This window comes from Euleptes europaea, chromosome 6 (assembly GCF_029931775.1).
Source record: "Euleptes europaea isolate rEulEur1 chromosome 6, rEulEur1.hap1, whole genome shotgun sequence".
Taxonomy (NCBI): Eukaryota; Metazoa; Chordata; class Lepidosauria; order Squamata; family Sphaerodactylidae; genus Euleptes; species Euleptes europaea.
The window spans coordinates 81398720-81413846 of NC_079317.1; the positions used below are offsets into that span (position 1 = coordinate 81398720).

Below are 15127 nucleotides of genomic sequence, written 5' to 3' on the forward strand. Positions count from 1 at the left end.
TGCAAGCACTGGGTCATTCCTGACCCATGGGGTGACGTTACATCCCAACGTTTTCTAGGCAGACTTTGTTTGCAGGGTGGTTTGCCAGTGCCTTCCCCAGTCATCTTCCCTTTACCCCCAGCAAGCTGGGTACTCATTTTACCAACCTCGGAAGGATGGAAGGCTGAGTCAACCTTGAGCCAGCTACCTGAAAGCTACTTCCGTCGGGATCGAACCCAGGTCGTGGGCAGAGCTTTTGACTGCAGTACTGCAGCTTACCATTCTGCGCCATGGGGCTCTTACATTTCCTACCCAAAGCTTAATTTGTAAAAAATGCAATGCCAGGGATCATATCTGTTTGGAAACGACATCCTCTGATCTAACAGGTTTTTTTTTAACCATAATCCTAAATCTGCAAGTACTCAGTTATAAAGGACTGCATGCTGAATCTACTTGGGGTGTCAAATGATTGATTCTTATAATGGATGTGGCTTCCCTTCCGACCTATATAGCCAAACCATTCCTGAGCAAACGAACCATCCAGATATGCTCTGTCAGCTGATGGATATGTCAAAAAATGCCCTCTGGTCAGCAATCTATTTATATTCTACCTTTCCATCCGTGGAGGAAGGACCCTCATGATGACTGCCACATAATAAAACGAGAATCCATCATTAATCACAGACCAACCATAAATGCAGCATAACCTCTCCCACCAAAAGATCAAAGATTATCAGAAAAGCTAGCCAGCAGCACAAACAAAAACAATTAAATTGCCATACAAACCAAACCTATGATGAGACCATGGTAATTGTAGAACAGCAGTCAAAGCCAATTGATCACCCAAGTAGAGTTCTGCTGAGTGCAACAGCCAAGGAAGTCCTATCCACTGTATTCAGCTGTCATAATTCAGACGATGGAACTCAGACCAGGGCCTCTGAAGAAGTTCTCAGCATGTGGGTAGGTTCATATGGACGGAAGCCACCAATGATATAATCATTTAAGACTCAGAAAGTCAGATGCAATCCATCTCTAGAGGTTATGTTGATCACCATTGCTACAGTCTAACCTGTTGAGATCAATTCCACTCCATTTTATTATATATAGCTGTATTATTAATAGCAATAACAATTTCAGTATCAAACCGCACATTCTTCCCAGAGTTCCTTTCTCACTGTCCCCTTTACTTCATCTTCTTGCCCATTCTTGCCTAACTCCGCGTCATACCTCTGGTATTCCTTGAAGATCTTCCTTCCAAATACTTGCCAGGGTAGAGGCTGAGAGTGTGGGACTGGCCCAAGGTCACCCAGCAAGTTTCCATGGCAGAGTGGAGATTCAAACCTGAGTTTCCCAGATCCTAGTCCGACACCTTAACCACTACACCACACTGGCTCTCACATTTTGCTGTACTACATCTCTACAACGCAAGCCACAGACTGCCAGAAGCAGAAAGTGCCTCAAATAAGCTGTCTGCGGAGACAAGAAATACACATTACTCAGTTGAGTGAGTCAATCTACCTGCCGGAGGGAAGGCAAACAGTTTTTTCTCCCAAAACTAAAATGCCCCCAGTTACATCTTGAGAAAACATATCCCTTTGATAAAATTTAATTGAAACTAAATGAAAGTGGAAATAGAGATTTCATCTAATTTTAAATTTTAGCTCTATTATAATACTCCATTCATTTCCAGAAAAATACACATAAACATCTGCTTGAAACAAAGATATGCTTGGTAACAACTCTATTCTGCCATTTATTTTTTTCTGAAAGGAAGGGAATATAAAGTTTAAACAGTCTGTTTCCTCTAATACAGGAACAACTGTTTGATTTTATGCCTTCCACTTCCACACAGCTGACTATGGGCCACCAGTTGGGTTGCTAGTCAGCATTTGTTTAAAAATATATGAAAATGATCAATGAGATATTTGGTGGACTTCTCGTTTCCTGATTTGTGATACCCATCTGAAGTAGGCTGGATTAAATAAAAGTTGAGCACAAGGGGCAAAGATTGTTAGAGCTTGACATTTATTTTATTAGCTGATTGTAATCAAGTTGTAAATGTGACTTTTTTTTTAGTAATCTATGGACTCATTAACATTTAAAGCTCATCATTAATTAATTAACCCAATGAAGGCAACAGCAAACCAGTTTCTTTATGTGCATTTTTCTTCGACCCTCAGCTCAGATTCTTCAAAAGTCAAACTCCTTTGAAGTTACCCAGGATACTGTATTTGAACCTAAACCTTTCTTTTCTTTCTCTGCCTTTCAATGCCCCATTAACAAAAGCACAAGATGGGTGGTACATGAGGGTCAGGGGGTGTGTTTGGGAGTGACATCAACTGAGACAATAAAAGGGCTCCTTAGTTACTTAGAAGTTCTATTTTAAAGTTACATTTAAGGAGACCTCTAGACCAATTAAACAGACTTTCAGTCAACTGCTGCTGGACAATCAGAAGCAAGAACCTGCTTGAGAAACTCTTTGGGTAAGAACCTTCTATTTTATTTCAGAAAGTGACTTTTGTAAGTGCTTGTTTTATGCAATATTAGATTGCAGTAGTCAACTAATTGCTTGAAAACAATTGTGTGCCTGAGTCTAAATTGTTCATTAAGCTGGTGAGCTCTTTAAAGCCAGCTGGAAAACGACTAAACATTTGATTGAAGTGATGACCCCAATTGTCTAATGGAACAAAAATTGGGCATATGAAACTGAATTTCGATGATGTTCATATAAAAATGTAAAGCATCTTAACAGTCGTTATTTTATGCTGGCTGCAACTGTGAAAATAATACATAGCACAGGTTTTATTTAAAATGCTAGTGTTTTTATTTAACAGTGCTGCTCCATACTTAAATATGCTGAACACTTTTAACTGAAGACTGTAGGCAGTTTTTGGTTTAATGATACAAAACACTAGACTTGGGGATCAAAACTGAGATTGTTTTGCTTTCTGCTGCATCTCTAGCAGTAACATCGATCACTGTGCAAATACTCAAACTGCTCTGTCAGTGAAACGTCCAATGACAGCAATGGGATACTGTTGGCAGAGTTATTTCAAGACTGGACTTTCTGTGCCAATAACTTTAATGTTATTACTGAGCAAAGCAAAATAAATTTCTCCTACAGCTATGGTGTTAGTGGTTGGAGGGGGAGAGAAGGAAAGAAAGGACCTGGCTTTACTAATGCCACAATGAATATCTGTGTTAAGGGATGTGTGAACAAACTGGACTAAGACTAGAACAGGACCTTTAGTTTGTCCTTCCATACAAGAAAAGGATAAGCTAATAACACAAGGCACAATCCAGCCAAAGTTAAGAACTTTTATGTCCCATTGATTTCACTGAAAGAGTCAAGCAAACATTAAATTCTCTTCTGGTAAAATCAATGTGACTCTAGAGCATGTAACTTTGGCTGGATTGTGACCATATGCTTTCAGCCAATGATTTCAAAGCTAATTTACAGATGAACAGTTAGCCAATTCTAAAACTTTGCATTTACAGTATTCTAAGATCCAGAGTCCCGTGGTGCAGAGTGGTAAACTGCAGTACTGCGGTCAAAAGCTCTGCTCATGACCTGAGTTCAGTCCCAACAGAAGTCGGTTTCAGGTAGCCGGCTCAAAATTGACTCAGCCTTCCATCCTTCCGAGGTTGGTAAAATGAGTAAATTGCTGGGGGTAAAGTGTAGATGACTGGGGAAGGCAAGGCAAACCACCCCGTAAACATAGTCTGCCTAATAAACATAAGGACGTGACGTCATCCCATGGGTCAGTAATGATCTGGTGCTTGCATAGGGGACTACCTTTACCTTTTATGATTCAAAGACACCTGACCAAACTGGTAGGTAGACAACATCATCTGAGTGGATCTATGCAGTATAGGGTGGCTTTCCTATCTGACTTTCATTCATAACTGGAATGGGATGCCTAGAACTATCTCCTTCAACCCACACATGTCATATGCCCACAAATCTGCTGAAGGGGGCTAAGCAGTTGTGTAGTAGACATAGGTTAGGTTGCAAGCTGTGTAGGTGATGAAGTTTCACTGTTAATTGAACTCTTCACAGATTCACTCAACCCATATTATCAGACATTACTATTCTTGTGTCAATTAGACCTTTCATAGGCTTATCCATAAAATTATTGGCAAAATGTTCAGGACAGATTAAAAAAAAAATCAACAAACAAGTATTTCTTCACACATCATTATAATTGAACAGTGAGCTGGAGGTGGGTAGGAGTGACCAGGACAAAGAAAATGAACAGAAACATTATGTAAAAGGAAAAAGCTGGCTCAAAATTAGCTTTCAGAAAAACATTGGGGTAAAAGTAATCTCAAAAGAACTGGAAAAACCTAAGGGGAAAAACAAAAACCCGAAGTGAAAACTAAAGGCATAAAAATGTATGCAGAAATCAGGGGACAAATGGATACAATGTGGGGCCTGAACTCATGCAGAAAAGCCTATAATTACAATATATGGCCTGAACTCATGCAGAAAAGCCTATAATTACCTTCTAGACTTTACAACCACAAGATCTGGTGACGGCCACTAGTTTAGATGGCTTTAAAAGAGGATTAGCCAGATTCCTGGAGAAGAAGTGTGAAAATTAGACAGAAAGTCTGCATTCGAAGTAGATGTTGGGGAAAAACAAGAGGGGAGGGCTACTGCCTCTATGGCCCGGTTGTGGACTTTCCAGAGGCATCTGCCATGGCATCGTTGGACACATAACACTGGACTTAGTGGATCGTTGCTCTGGTTCAGCAGGGCAGCTGTATCCTTAAGCATCTCCATGTATGTCACTTCATGAATGACTTCATTACAAGCCAGTGGGGCTACAACACACCATCCCAGTTGTCACACTTGCTGCTTTTCAAGATCCATCACAAGGGAGCTAAAATAAACTTAATGTACACTTACACGTGACAGAATCGTGATTATGAAATATAAAAATAATACATTAGTTGGAGCTGTGGAAGAACATCACTATATGTGGTTGCTGAACCATTTCCTGCGGAGGGATAAGGAAATACACAGTATACAGAACATGACTGGAATCATTTATGCTGGATAAAACCTGTCTGTAGACTTGCTGCTTGTATCAGATAAAGTGCATTTACTCTGTCACGTCAAGGCTATGTACTACTATCCTCAAAACATGGACGATCAGGCAGATGTTAAAAGACTTGGTCATGGTATAACAAAAAATCAAATTGACTTCCCGGTTTCCTGTCCAATTCAGTGGCAAACACAAAAATATATTGCCTAAATAACCTGTTCTTTATTATTTTGATATGTATATCATTACAAGCTTTCCTTTGTCTAAACCATTACAAACAAGAATACACAGAATAATTTGTTTCTTTCCACCCTTACAGTTAGCATGACTTCAACCAGTGACATGGCCAAAACTGCAATCATTTTATGGGCAGTCTGCACATTCGCCAGTTCTGATGGAAAAACCATGATGTAAGTGGAGAACATTGCTATTTTTTTTTAAGAAATCTGAAGTTATTAAAACTGTATCTGAATTTCTATTGTTGGATTACTTTTCTAATTTCTGACCATAAGCACAAGAATCATGGGTGAAAAACTTATTCAAATGTCATTTCAAGATTAGCCAGTGAACAGTTCATGTTTACTTATCTGGAAGTAAGCCTCATTAAAATGCAGTAAGACTTTCTTCAGAGTAACCATGCATAACTTAAACAACCAGAAGTTCAGGAATAAGGGTGTGCTGTGTCTAAAATAATACTCATCAGGTATTTTTGTTTTGAGAGGGAAGACGGCATGGTATAGCTCAGTCTCATCAGACCTCAGAAGCTAAGCAGGGTCGGTATTTGGAAGGAAGACCGCTAAGGAAGAGTCTGCAGAGGACGGCAATGGCAAACCACCTCTGCTTTTCATTTACCTTGAAAGCCCCTTGCTGGGATTGCCTAAATTGGATGCACCTTGATGGCACTTTACACACGCTTTTGTTGTTGTTGTTGTTGATTTCTCTTTTGTGGCTTTAGGCTTCTTTTTGTGCATTCCTTCTCTGCAATATCTGAAAACATAAAGCCACAGAGATGTAACCTTAGATTCTGGCACTGAACTAAAATCTCTCAAATGCATAGGGTTGCCAGGTCCCTCTTCGCCACCGGCAGGAGGTTTTTGGGGTGGATCCTGAGGAGGGCGGGGTTTGAGAAGGGGAGGGACTTCAGTGCCACAGAGTCCAATTGCCAAAGCAGCCACTTTCTCCAGGTGAACTGATCTCTATCAGCTGGAGATCAGTTGTAATAGGAGATCTCCAGTTAGTGCCTGGAGGTTGGCAATGCTACCTTTTCAGCTGTTCTGAAGCACTTCCTGCATTGCGGAAAACTAGGGCCAGCTCTTTGCTTTGGAGAAGAGATGCTATTTGGTTTCAATTTCCAAAGAAAGTGGTGGGTTTACTTCCTGCAGACACAGGGAAAGGCTGCTGAGCACAGACGTAAGAAATTCTGTTTCTATAGCCAAGGCAAGGCAAATGGCTGTGATGTACCTGATGAGGATGAGCTCAGCACTTTGCTGGTCAAGTCAGCAGGTGGGAGAAAATGTGAGGCTTTCCAAGATGCAAGTGAGCATCAGGAAACTAACTAGTAGGCACCACAATCCCAGGGGTGTCATGCTGGGGACTGCTGGATTAGATTATCCTCTTATTATCATCACAAATGATAAATGAAAGTCTCTGTACATTGAATCTAAGTCCAGAACATAATTGTGAAAATCTCCCTATGGTCTGTTAACAACATAAAAGACAGGTTGAACAGATTTTATCACGCTATTCAGTGAAAACAAGTTTTGCTTCGTCTAGGCTTACACGAAGATAAGAGTATTAAAAGCTTTAACCCCACCCCAACAATTTTTTCATTGCAGGAAGAGGTCTGTGAGTGAAATGCAGATTATGCACAATTTGGGGGAACACCTTCATTCTGCTGACAGACAAAACTGGCTCCTTGACCAACTACAGACTGTACACCATGGTGACCAGCCTGCTGAAGCAGCAGCTGTGGATGCTAAGCCTCGTGAAGCCAGGAGTTGGAGGCTGATGCCTGATCACCTGCAGACAAAGACGCAGAAGAAGCAAAAGGATTGGAACAAAGCTTATAGGGGTGTCACATTCAAAACAAAGCCCCAGTGAAAAGAGCCATAATGTTGTGTTGCCAATTAAGGGTATATAGTAGTGAGCAAATTTAGGGCATTTTATTATTTATAATTGCTGAGATGATGTCCAAGGGCATGTTCACACAACACTACTTATTGGGGATTGGGTATGCTTACATTGCACATCTTATATTCATAGCCTACATATGGTGGGGGCTTTGCTCACATTGCTTTCTGATTTGGCCACAAGGTTGACAGGGTGAATTGTAAGGCCAATGGATACCATGCAGTCTTTATTATTGGCTTCCTGATGTTGGGGTGGATGGACAGGTAAGAAAGATATATCCATTTCCTTGAGGTATTCCCGACACTTTGAGCTGTGCTTGATGCTACTGAACTTGAAACATGGGCAGCTGCTAGAATGACACGCCCAAATAGATCTTGACCAAGAGCCACTTCCTATGTTACTGTCAATAATGGGATAGATAGAACCAGTGTCCTGATGCTGAATATGAGATTCATCCTGACTTCTTGATGATACAAATTGTTTCCTTCCAGTGGACAAAACAAGAGACAGCAGCAGAGGATTGGTCTTGCAACAACACCCCTTTTTCTGGCAAGGTAAGGAGGTGCCAAGAATAATCCTTACTGGTCTCTTGTCTTGATTGCTGAAAGAAGACAGCAGGTAAACTTCTCCTAGCAGCCAGGAAAAGTGGTGGCATAGATTGATCTGGGCATTCTCACCCTTCACAAGGAGATGTGAATGCCAGGACTGATTCCCAGCTATCTTGGCTGCTGAAAGATGGCAGCCCTCTGCCGACAATCATGATAATCATGATAATGAGTGGCAGCAGCCATGGAGGATTGATTCCACTCGTTCCTTCTTTAAGACATGAATCAGCCATAAGGAACAAGAAGCAATAATTGGTGTCAAAATATCCCTTTGGAATTGCTCCTCCATGGCAGCCTAAATATGCCTTTAAATTGACAACTGTAACCCATAAAGTAAAAATTTAGGATATGATTCTAATTATTCTAAAATAAGTGTTTTATGGATTGTTGCTATGTAAACCATCTACTGCAAACCTTTGACTGGGGGAACTTTTGGATCTCTGCCATAGGCTAACATTCAGAAAATCAGAAATACTGTTAATGAAGGGCTTTGGGCAGGGAGGGGGGGTGAGAGAGACATGAGATTCAGAGAACTAGGATTCTCAGAGAAAGAGAACTTGTATAAATGTATCCAACAAAATGAAGTAGGAAGGATAACATATTCTAATATCCAAAGAGTGTTATAAAAGGTCATGGGTTCAAATACCATCTCCAGCACTTTCTTTCATAGAACCTCTGGGATCATACTTAAACAGGAGGTTATGCAAACTATATGCTTAAACAGATTTGACAGTCATTTTCAGAGGGAATTTCTAGGAATTGTATGGATACGGAAAGCAATCTAAAGACCACAGTTCCTTGGATTTTGGGAAGGGAGGGACAGTTAAAGTGTTATATGCTAGATAGGTTACATCAGGCCTAAGAATTGAAACACCAAATGAGTCAGGAGTTCAGTGCAAGCATGCACTGCCTTATTCATTTCAATGTTGAGCAAAGCTCCATGCACATTTTCTGCTGCACTTATAGAAACTTCACCATTGAACTGAATGGGACAGCCTCTGCTTATACAGAATTCCAAATGTACATTGAAACACCTGTGTGTGCATTAAAGCCAATGAATTGGGGCTAAAGGCAAAGGTACCAGCTGCTGTGAGGCCAGGGCAGGTTTTTGCTATTTGCTAAAAATGTAGTCTTTGGAGCCTTTTCAAAAACACTATCTTCTAAAAGAACGAAAAACAATAAGACATGTACGTGATTATTCATAGCAAGCATATAGAAAATATAAACATTCAAAATATAACATTTCCATCACTGTGAACTCAAGTTGAGAAACTAGGGAGAAGATCTGTAACAGAGTCTCTGGAAGCTAAATATATAGGACGACACATTTACTACATTTTAACGTTGCATTTCGAAGTCAAAAATCCACAACGCAATTGTGAGAACATTTTTAAAAAGTAAATAATGTGACAAATAGCCTAATGGCTCAATACCAAACCCTATTAAATAATACTGTTCGTTTCAATAGACATTTCATTTCAATGTGCTTGGAATCAGAACCCGAAACCATTATCTAGGACACTGTTCTAAGTAAATATGTATAACATCAGGCTGATAATGGAGAACAATATAACCACAGCTGAGGCTAAGCCATGAGGGCAGGTATAGACAATTGCCAACATTTATTCAATACTAAGGAGGCAGATGTTAAAATATATGAGACATAACCTTTTATCCTGTTGATCACTTAGCATATCATAGAAGACACAGGTATAACTAGTGTCACAAACTGGACTTGTCGGTGATTTAAAATATCATTGCATAGAAAAAAGGGTAACCAAACTAAAGTGAAGAGACTGTGAAGGAGAAAAACCCTTGTTTGGGGGCATAAACATGTTTCCAACTGAATGATGTACATTATTTTTTAATATTGTCTAGGAAAGGTCAGAACACGTTACTACTTTTGATCTTAATTTGATCCAGTCTGGATAATTCTATGTTCTTGTGTCACTTTTTCCTGCCACTCCACTAATTTTGAACAGTAATATAATTAATAAAACTATTAAAATGCATTCACCTTGTTGTGAATTAGAAAAGTATGTGCAAGTACTAAGCTGAAATTCATTGCATGTGAACGCGAAGGGAAATTATGGCTCGGTAAGTTTCATTGGGGTTCAGAATATCTTGTAACTTTACTAATGTAACAGACATGATCCCTCAGACAGACATTACGCTGATGCAAACCCTTGGAACCACAGAGAACTGCATTGTATTAAGTGATGTTTCATGTGCAAACAAGGTTCGGAGATGACATAGGGTATGTTTGGGGGATTACAACCTTAAAATGCACTTTCTATTTATTCTTTTGTTGTATGTTCAAGTCCGACTTACAAAAATGCAGCTTTCTTTCTTTTTTGTCTTGCATATGCCTTGCCAAATAAAATGGACCAAATGGCTCTCAAATGGTAGCTGTTGAAAAGCAAACATTCTGGTCTCCCTGTTATTATTTACATGGGTGTTTTCCACCTTGTTCAGGATGATGAAACCATTGCCTTTTAGTACATATCAACAACACAACACAATCCACTTCTGTTGACTCGGAAATGCCAATGACACTAGAAGAATATTGGGAGAGTATTGGGAGAGGTGTGAAGGTACTAACAGTGTCATCCTAAGCAGAGTTACATCCTTCTAAATCAATCAGCTTCAGTTCCAACTGTGGCTAACCACTAATGGTGAAAATGGTACTCTGCTAGTCCCAGTGACAAATATAGAACTTCATGCCCAGTTCAATCTGTTTTTGCCTCCAATATCAAGTTTGCCAGAATTGTGCCTAATGCAGACCTGGTAAAACAGTCATTCCCTTCCTCCCATTCCTGCCTGATGCTTTGGCCTGAAAACTGGAGGGGAGTGTGGGCTTGTCCTATGTGACCCTCCCCTCCCTTCCTGCTGTATGCTATCACTTAAGTTGTGCCCTTCCCTTTTCTATCCATGGCTTGTGGCAGAGATAGGGGCTGTGGGTGAGAGCCAGCGTGGTGTAGTGGTTGAGAGCGGTAGTTTGGGACAGTGGACTCTTATCTGGAGTTTGATTCCCCACTCTTCCACATGAGCGGTGGAGGTTAATCTGGTGAACTGGATTTGTTTCCCCACTCCTACACATGAAGCCAGCTGGGTGACCTTGGGCTAGTCACACTCTCTCAGCCCCACCTACCTCCCAGAGTGTCTGGGGAGGGGAAGGTGATTGTAAGGCGGTTTGATTCTTCCTTAAGTGGTGGAGCAAGTTGGCATATAAAAAGCAACTCTTCTTCTATGTGTCTGTGTACTGTCCCACCCCCCTCCCCCTGGCCAGCTAACTGTCTGGATCCAGTCAGAAGTTTCTGATCCCATGCGTGGAATGAGTGGTCAGGTTCCTGGGTGAGTTATTTAACAGTATGAGATCTTTAAAAGGAAAAGACCTGTATCTACCAAAATACATTCTCACATCACTAGAGCACACGGGCATTTGGAAAACTAGATCAAAATGCTACAGGGTATTAATAAACTAATAAAAGTAAACAAAACATATGAGGTTAATGAAGTTGTATAGTCATTGGTGTTACCTTGGCATTCCCTTCCTTGGAATGGATGCAAGCCCATAGAAACTTTGAAAATAGGGGCTGGTCAAGACAGACTTCACTCCATTTGCTGCCTTTGTGCCCTGGACCTTTGCTTGCATGCTTCTGACAGGGCGTCCAGAACTGTTAACCTAATTGTCCCAGCTGGGAGGGTTAAAGTTTAACCTGTCATGAAACTTGGATCTCCATGTGTACCTTTTCTCTAGTCAAATCAAGGTATGCATCCCAAACCTCTTATGACCCCACTCGCTATATCCAGATAGCCATCTATCTTGCTCTTTCCTAGCAGCTGGGCAAATGGTCATATCATCCTGTGTATTTGTCTTCATAAAGGAAAGTCAATTTCTGGAGAAAGTATGTTTCTCTGAGTTTAGGACTTCCCCGACTATTACTTGAGGTATCCTGCATCTCTCTGTCACAACAGGCCTCACTTAGACTAGGTATGGAATACTTTTTTAAAGTTTTCTTTACGCACGCATTCCTGGAATATAGTTGAATAAGCTGAGCTCTGAAGTATTATCAGATCTCTACTGTACATCATTTATCAAGGCCTGTTGAGATCAGCAAATGTTTCTTCAGGGCTGACTGAAAACTAACTTCTAACATATGACTCATGGAGGATACCCCTCCATGAGATGCCAGCTTTTGTTCCAAGGATCTCCCTAGTTCTTTAGTATTTCCATACATTCCTGTTTCACATATGGAAAATAGTTCATATTTGGGAATTAGTGCCTTGATACCAGATTTGGAGATGATGGGGTAGTTGTCTAGATTTTATTTTAAAAGTCTTCTTGGATAGCAATAGTGAAAATGGATGGCTGTCCCATCAATGAATAATAGAGGTGCTCATTGTGATCTTCTGGCAGCTTGAATTCAGCAATTTACCATGTTGCCTACCACACTATGATTTACCCTACAACTTGTGGTGCCTATATTTATAGAAATGATGCATATTAAATTACTGATATTTGCAGTTTGCCGAAAATACAGTGAAGCGACTTAAATATTATATAATACAAGTGCTGTATTTCAGCCGGTGGTTCTTACTAGTTTTGGAAAGTAGATTCTACAAACAATATTAGTGAGCTATAACGAATGTCATGGGAATACATGAAGAAGCCTTATCCTAAATCAGACAATTGGTCCATCAAAGTCAAAATTGTCTAGAGCCAGCAGTTTTCCAGGATCTCAAGCAGTGGTCTTTCACATCAGCTTTGCCTGATCCTTTCAGCAGATGTGGGTGATTGAACCTGGGACCTTCTGCATGTCAAGCAGATGCTTTAACACTGAGCAATGGCCCCTCCCTATGTCCCTGGATATTACTGAAAGGAGGCATGAAAAAAGGATTATCCTATCATAATTTTATTTTGACCAACTATCTGTGAAATTATAGATACTCCGGCAGATGGAGTATACCCATCATCAATGTCCGTGCTGCCTTTCTTCACTTCACCCTTACCTAGCTATACGCGATTTGCTTTTGTGATGAATGTGACAATTTGACTTAATTTGGAATAATCTGGATTGTTACTATCACATTTTAGCAAGGTACAAGAATCACAAAAAATTAACAATCAGGCCACCAGAGGGAGTTGTTAGAGTTTGTAAAACCTTAACTCCAAGATAACATCCTGGTATTAGATCACTAGGTGTTCAAACTATCATAAGATGTAGCTGGCTACTTCAGTATTGGAGAAATCTGTGAAGGGAAAAGGGCTATTTTCTTTCCCTGTCAACAGTTCATCCCCAACACCCTCTGTGGCGTTTTTCTTCTAAACTCGAACTAGAACAAATGCATTCAGTTCCAGACTCAGAAAAGGTACAGCCCTTTATTAAAAGTGAGGTATGTTTTGAGGTTTGGTAGGTCCATGGCTTCGTAAATAAACCGCTCCACTTACTCCTGTGAACTTTGATTCAGTTTGATCGGGAGAATTCCCATTTTTAATTCTGCTACACATCTCCGTATTTCATGCTCTCTACATGGGCCTTTTTTTTAAAAAGTAGGATTTTGATCGTATTTGTCGTTATTGGCCTGAAGCAGGCTCGAACTTCTTGTAAGTATGAAATCCCATGCACATTTACGTGGGAGGAAACCCTACTGAAATCCGCAGGTAACCATGCTTAGGCTTGAATTAGATCACGATGAGTAGCCGTGTTCGTCTGTCACTAGCAGTAGAAAAGAGTAGGAGTCCAGCAGCACCTTAAAGACTAACAAAATTTCTGGCAGGGTATGAGCCACAGCTCATTTCTTCAGATGGGAGGGGGCAGTGGACCTTTTATTCTTATTTCTGAAGAAGTGAGTTAGATGGCTATCTAGAGGCTAGACGGCGATCTGTCAGCAATGCTGATTCTATAACCTTAGGCAGATCATGAGAGGGACGGCACCTTGGCCATCTTCTGGGCATGAAGTATGGGTCACTGGGGGTGTGTGGGTGTCAGGCCCATTTCTTCATCTTGGCCTGACTTTGCTCCAGGCCTGTCTGACGAGGCCCTGGTCACGTGCCTTTGGGTTCTCATGCTTTGTACAGTATATCTCTCTGCCTACTGCTGTGGTATGTGTGCCCATCCTGTTTACCACAGCTGCACTCTTGTTATGCTTTGTTATGACTTTCTACCCTGAGAACGCTTATCATAGATTCTACTGGCCTGCCTGACACTATGCAATGTATTTTAACCCTGTATTCTAACCTATTCTCCAGTAGTAGCCTTCTTCTGCTGGGGTGGCAGTCGACTTCTGACTTTGTCCAATCTTGACCCCAAATAAAGCCTAACCTGTTTCAGAGTCTTGCCTGAGCGAGTTTTGCTTGAGGGACACTGAGGACAAAACCCTGAGTCTGACAGTGGGGGAGGTAGTTCGGAATTTCCTGCATTGTGCAGGGGGTTGGACTAGATGACCCTGCTGGTCCCTTCCAACTCTATGATTCTATGAGCTGTGGCTCACGGAAGCTCATACCCTGCCAGAAACTGTGTTAGTCTTTTAAGGTGCTACTGGATTCCTACTCTTTTCTAGGCTTGAGTTGTAAACCAGAGAATTATATATATAAAAAGCAAACAAACACAAACTGGCAAAAATGGATTTTACTATTTTAGTTAGTGAGTTATAGAAACAAATTTATTTACTTTTATATTATTATTATTATTAACTTTTAAAACTGTTTAGACACTTCTGCGGAAGTCAGGTGAAGGGTCACTTTTTAAGGTGGGTGGAGGGTCAAAAGGGTATTTTGGCTTTGTTGAACCTTATAACTTTGTATAATTATAATTGATACTCTTTAGTATTTTTTTGTAATTTCTTTTTATTTTTTGTTATGATTGTATTTGTTGGTTTTGTTTTATATTATAAAAATTAAAAATTATAATAATAAAAAAAGCAAACAAACCAGTGTACTGCAGACCAAAGGGCAGTCATAGTGATGCTGAATGAACGGATGCCGGAGATTTAAGGCGTGCCCGCGTGTGACTTGTGAATGAGACATCCCGGACCTGCCCACAGAAGCAACTCGTCACCCTAACCTGAGCCTCTCACGTGCACAAAGGCCTCCCCGTCGCCCCGCACAGGCTCAGACACCACACGAGGAAAGGCCAGGGGAAAAAATAAATAGGAATAAACGGTCCGCTGCCCCCTCCCATTGATAACCAAAGACTCTTGCAGGGGCCGGAGGGAAGCGCCGCCGCGGCCGCCCGGGCAGAAAGGGGCGAGCGTGAGGATGCCGCCGCAACCGCCGCAGCACCCCGGCCTGGCTCTGAACCCGGCGGGAGCCAGGCGGAAGAGGCCGCTGCCGCCGGACAAGTCTCCGCCCGCCTCCCG

At 41.1% G+C, this 15127-nt stretch overlaps 1 protein-coding gene across 1 annotated transcript; it reads left to right on the forward strand.

The window, feature by feature from the left end:
• The first annotated feature begins 5354 nt into the window (after positions 1–5354).
• Positions 5355–7388, forward strand: PTH (parathyroid hormone). Its single transcript, XM_056851825.1, has 2 exons — positions 5355–5440; positions 6866–7388. Exons 1-2 carry the CDS (start codon positions 5355–5357, stop codon positions 7128–7130), a joined length of 351 nt encoding a protein of 116 aa, XP_056707803.1. The 3' UTR covers positions 7131–7388.
• Positions 7389–15127: the final 7739 nt, after the last annotated feature.

What these genes read in the sequence shown, in the direction of transcription:
- PTH (XM_056851825.1), top strand. Translation starts at nt 5,355, where the DNA reads ATGACTTCAACCAGTGACATGGCCAAAACTGCAATCATTTTATGGGCA. An exon ending in TCTGATGGAAAAACCATGAT is followed by an intron (nt 5,441 to 6,865) that starts GTAAGTGGAGAA and finishes TTTTCATTGCAG; the next exon opens with GAAGAGGTCTGTGAGTGAAA.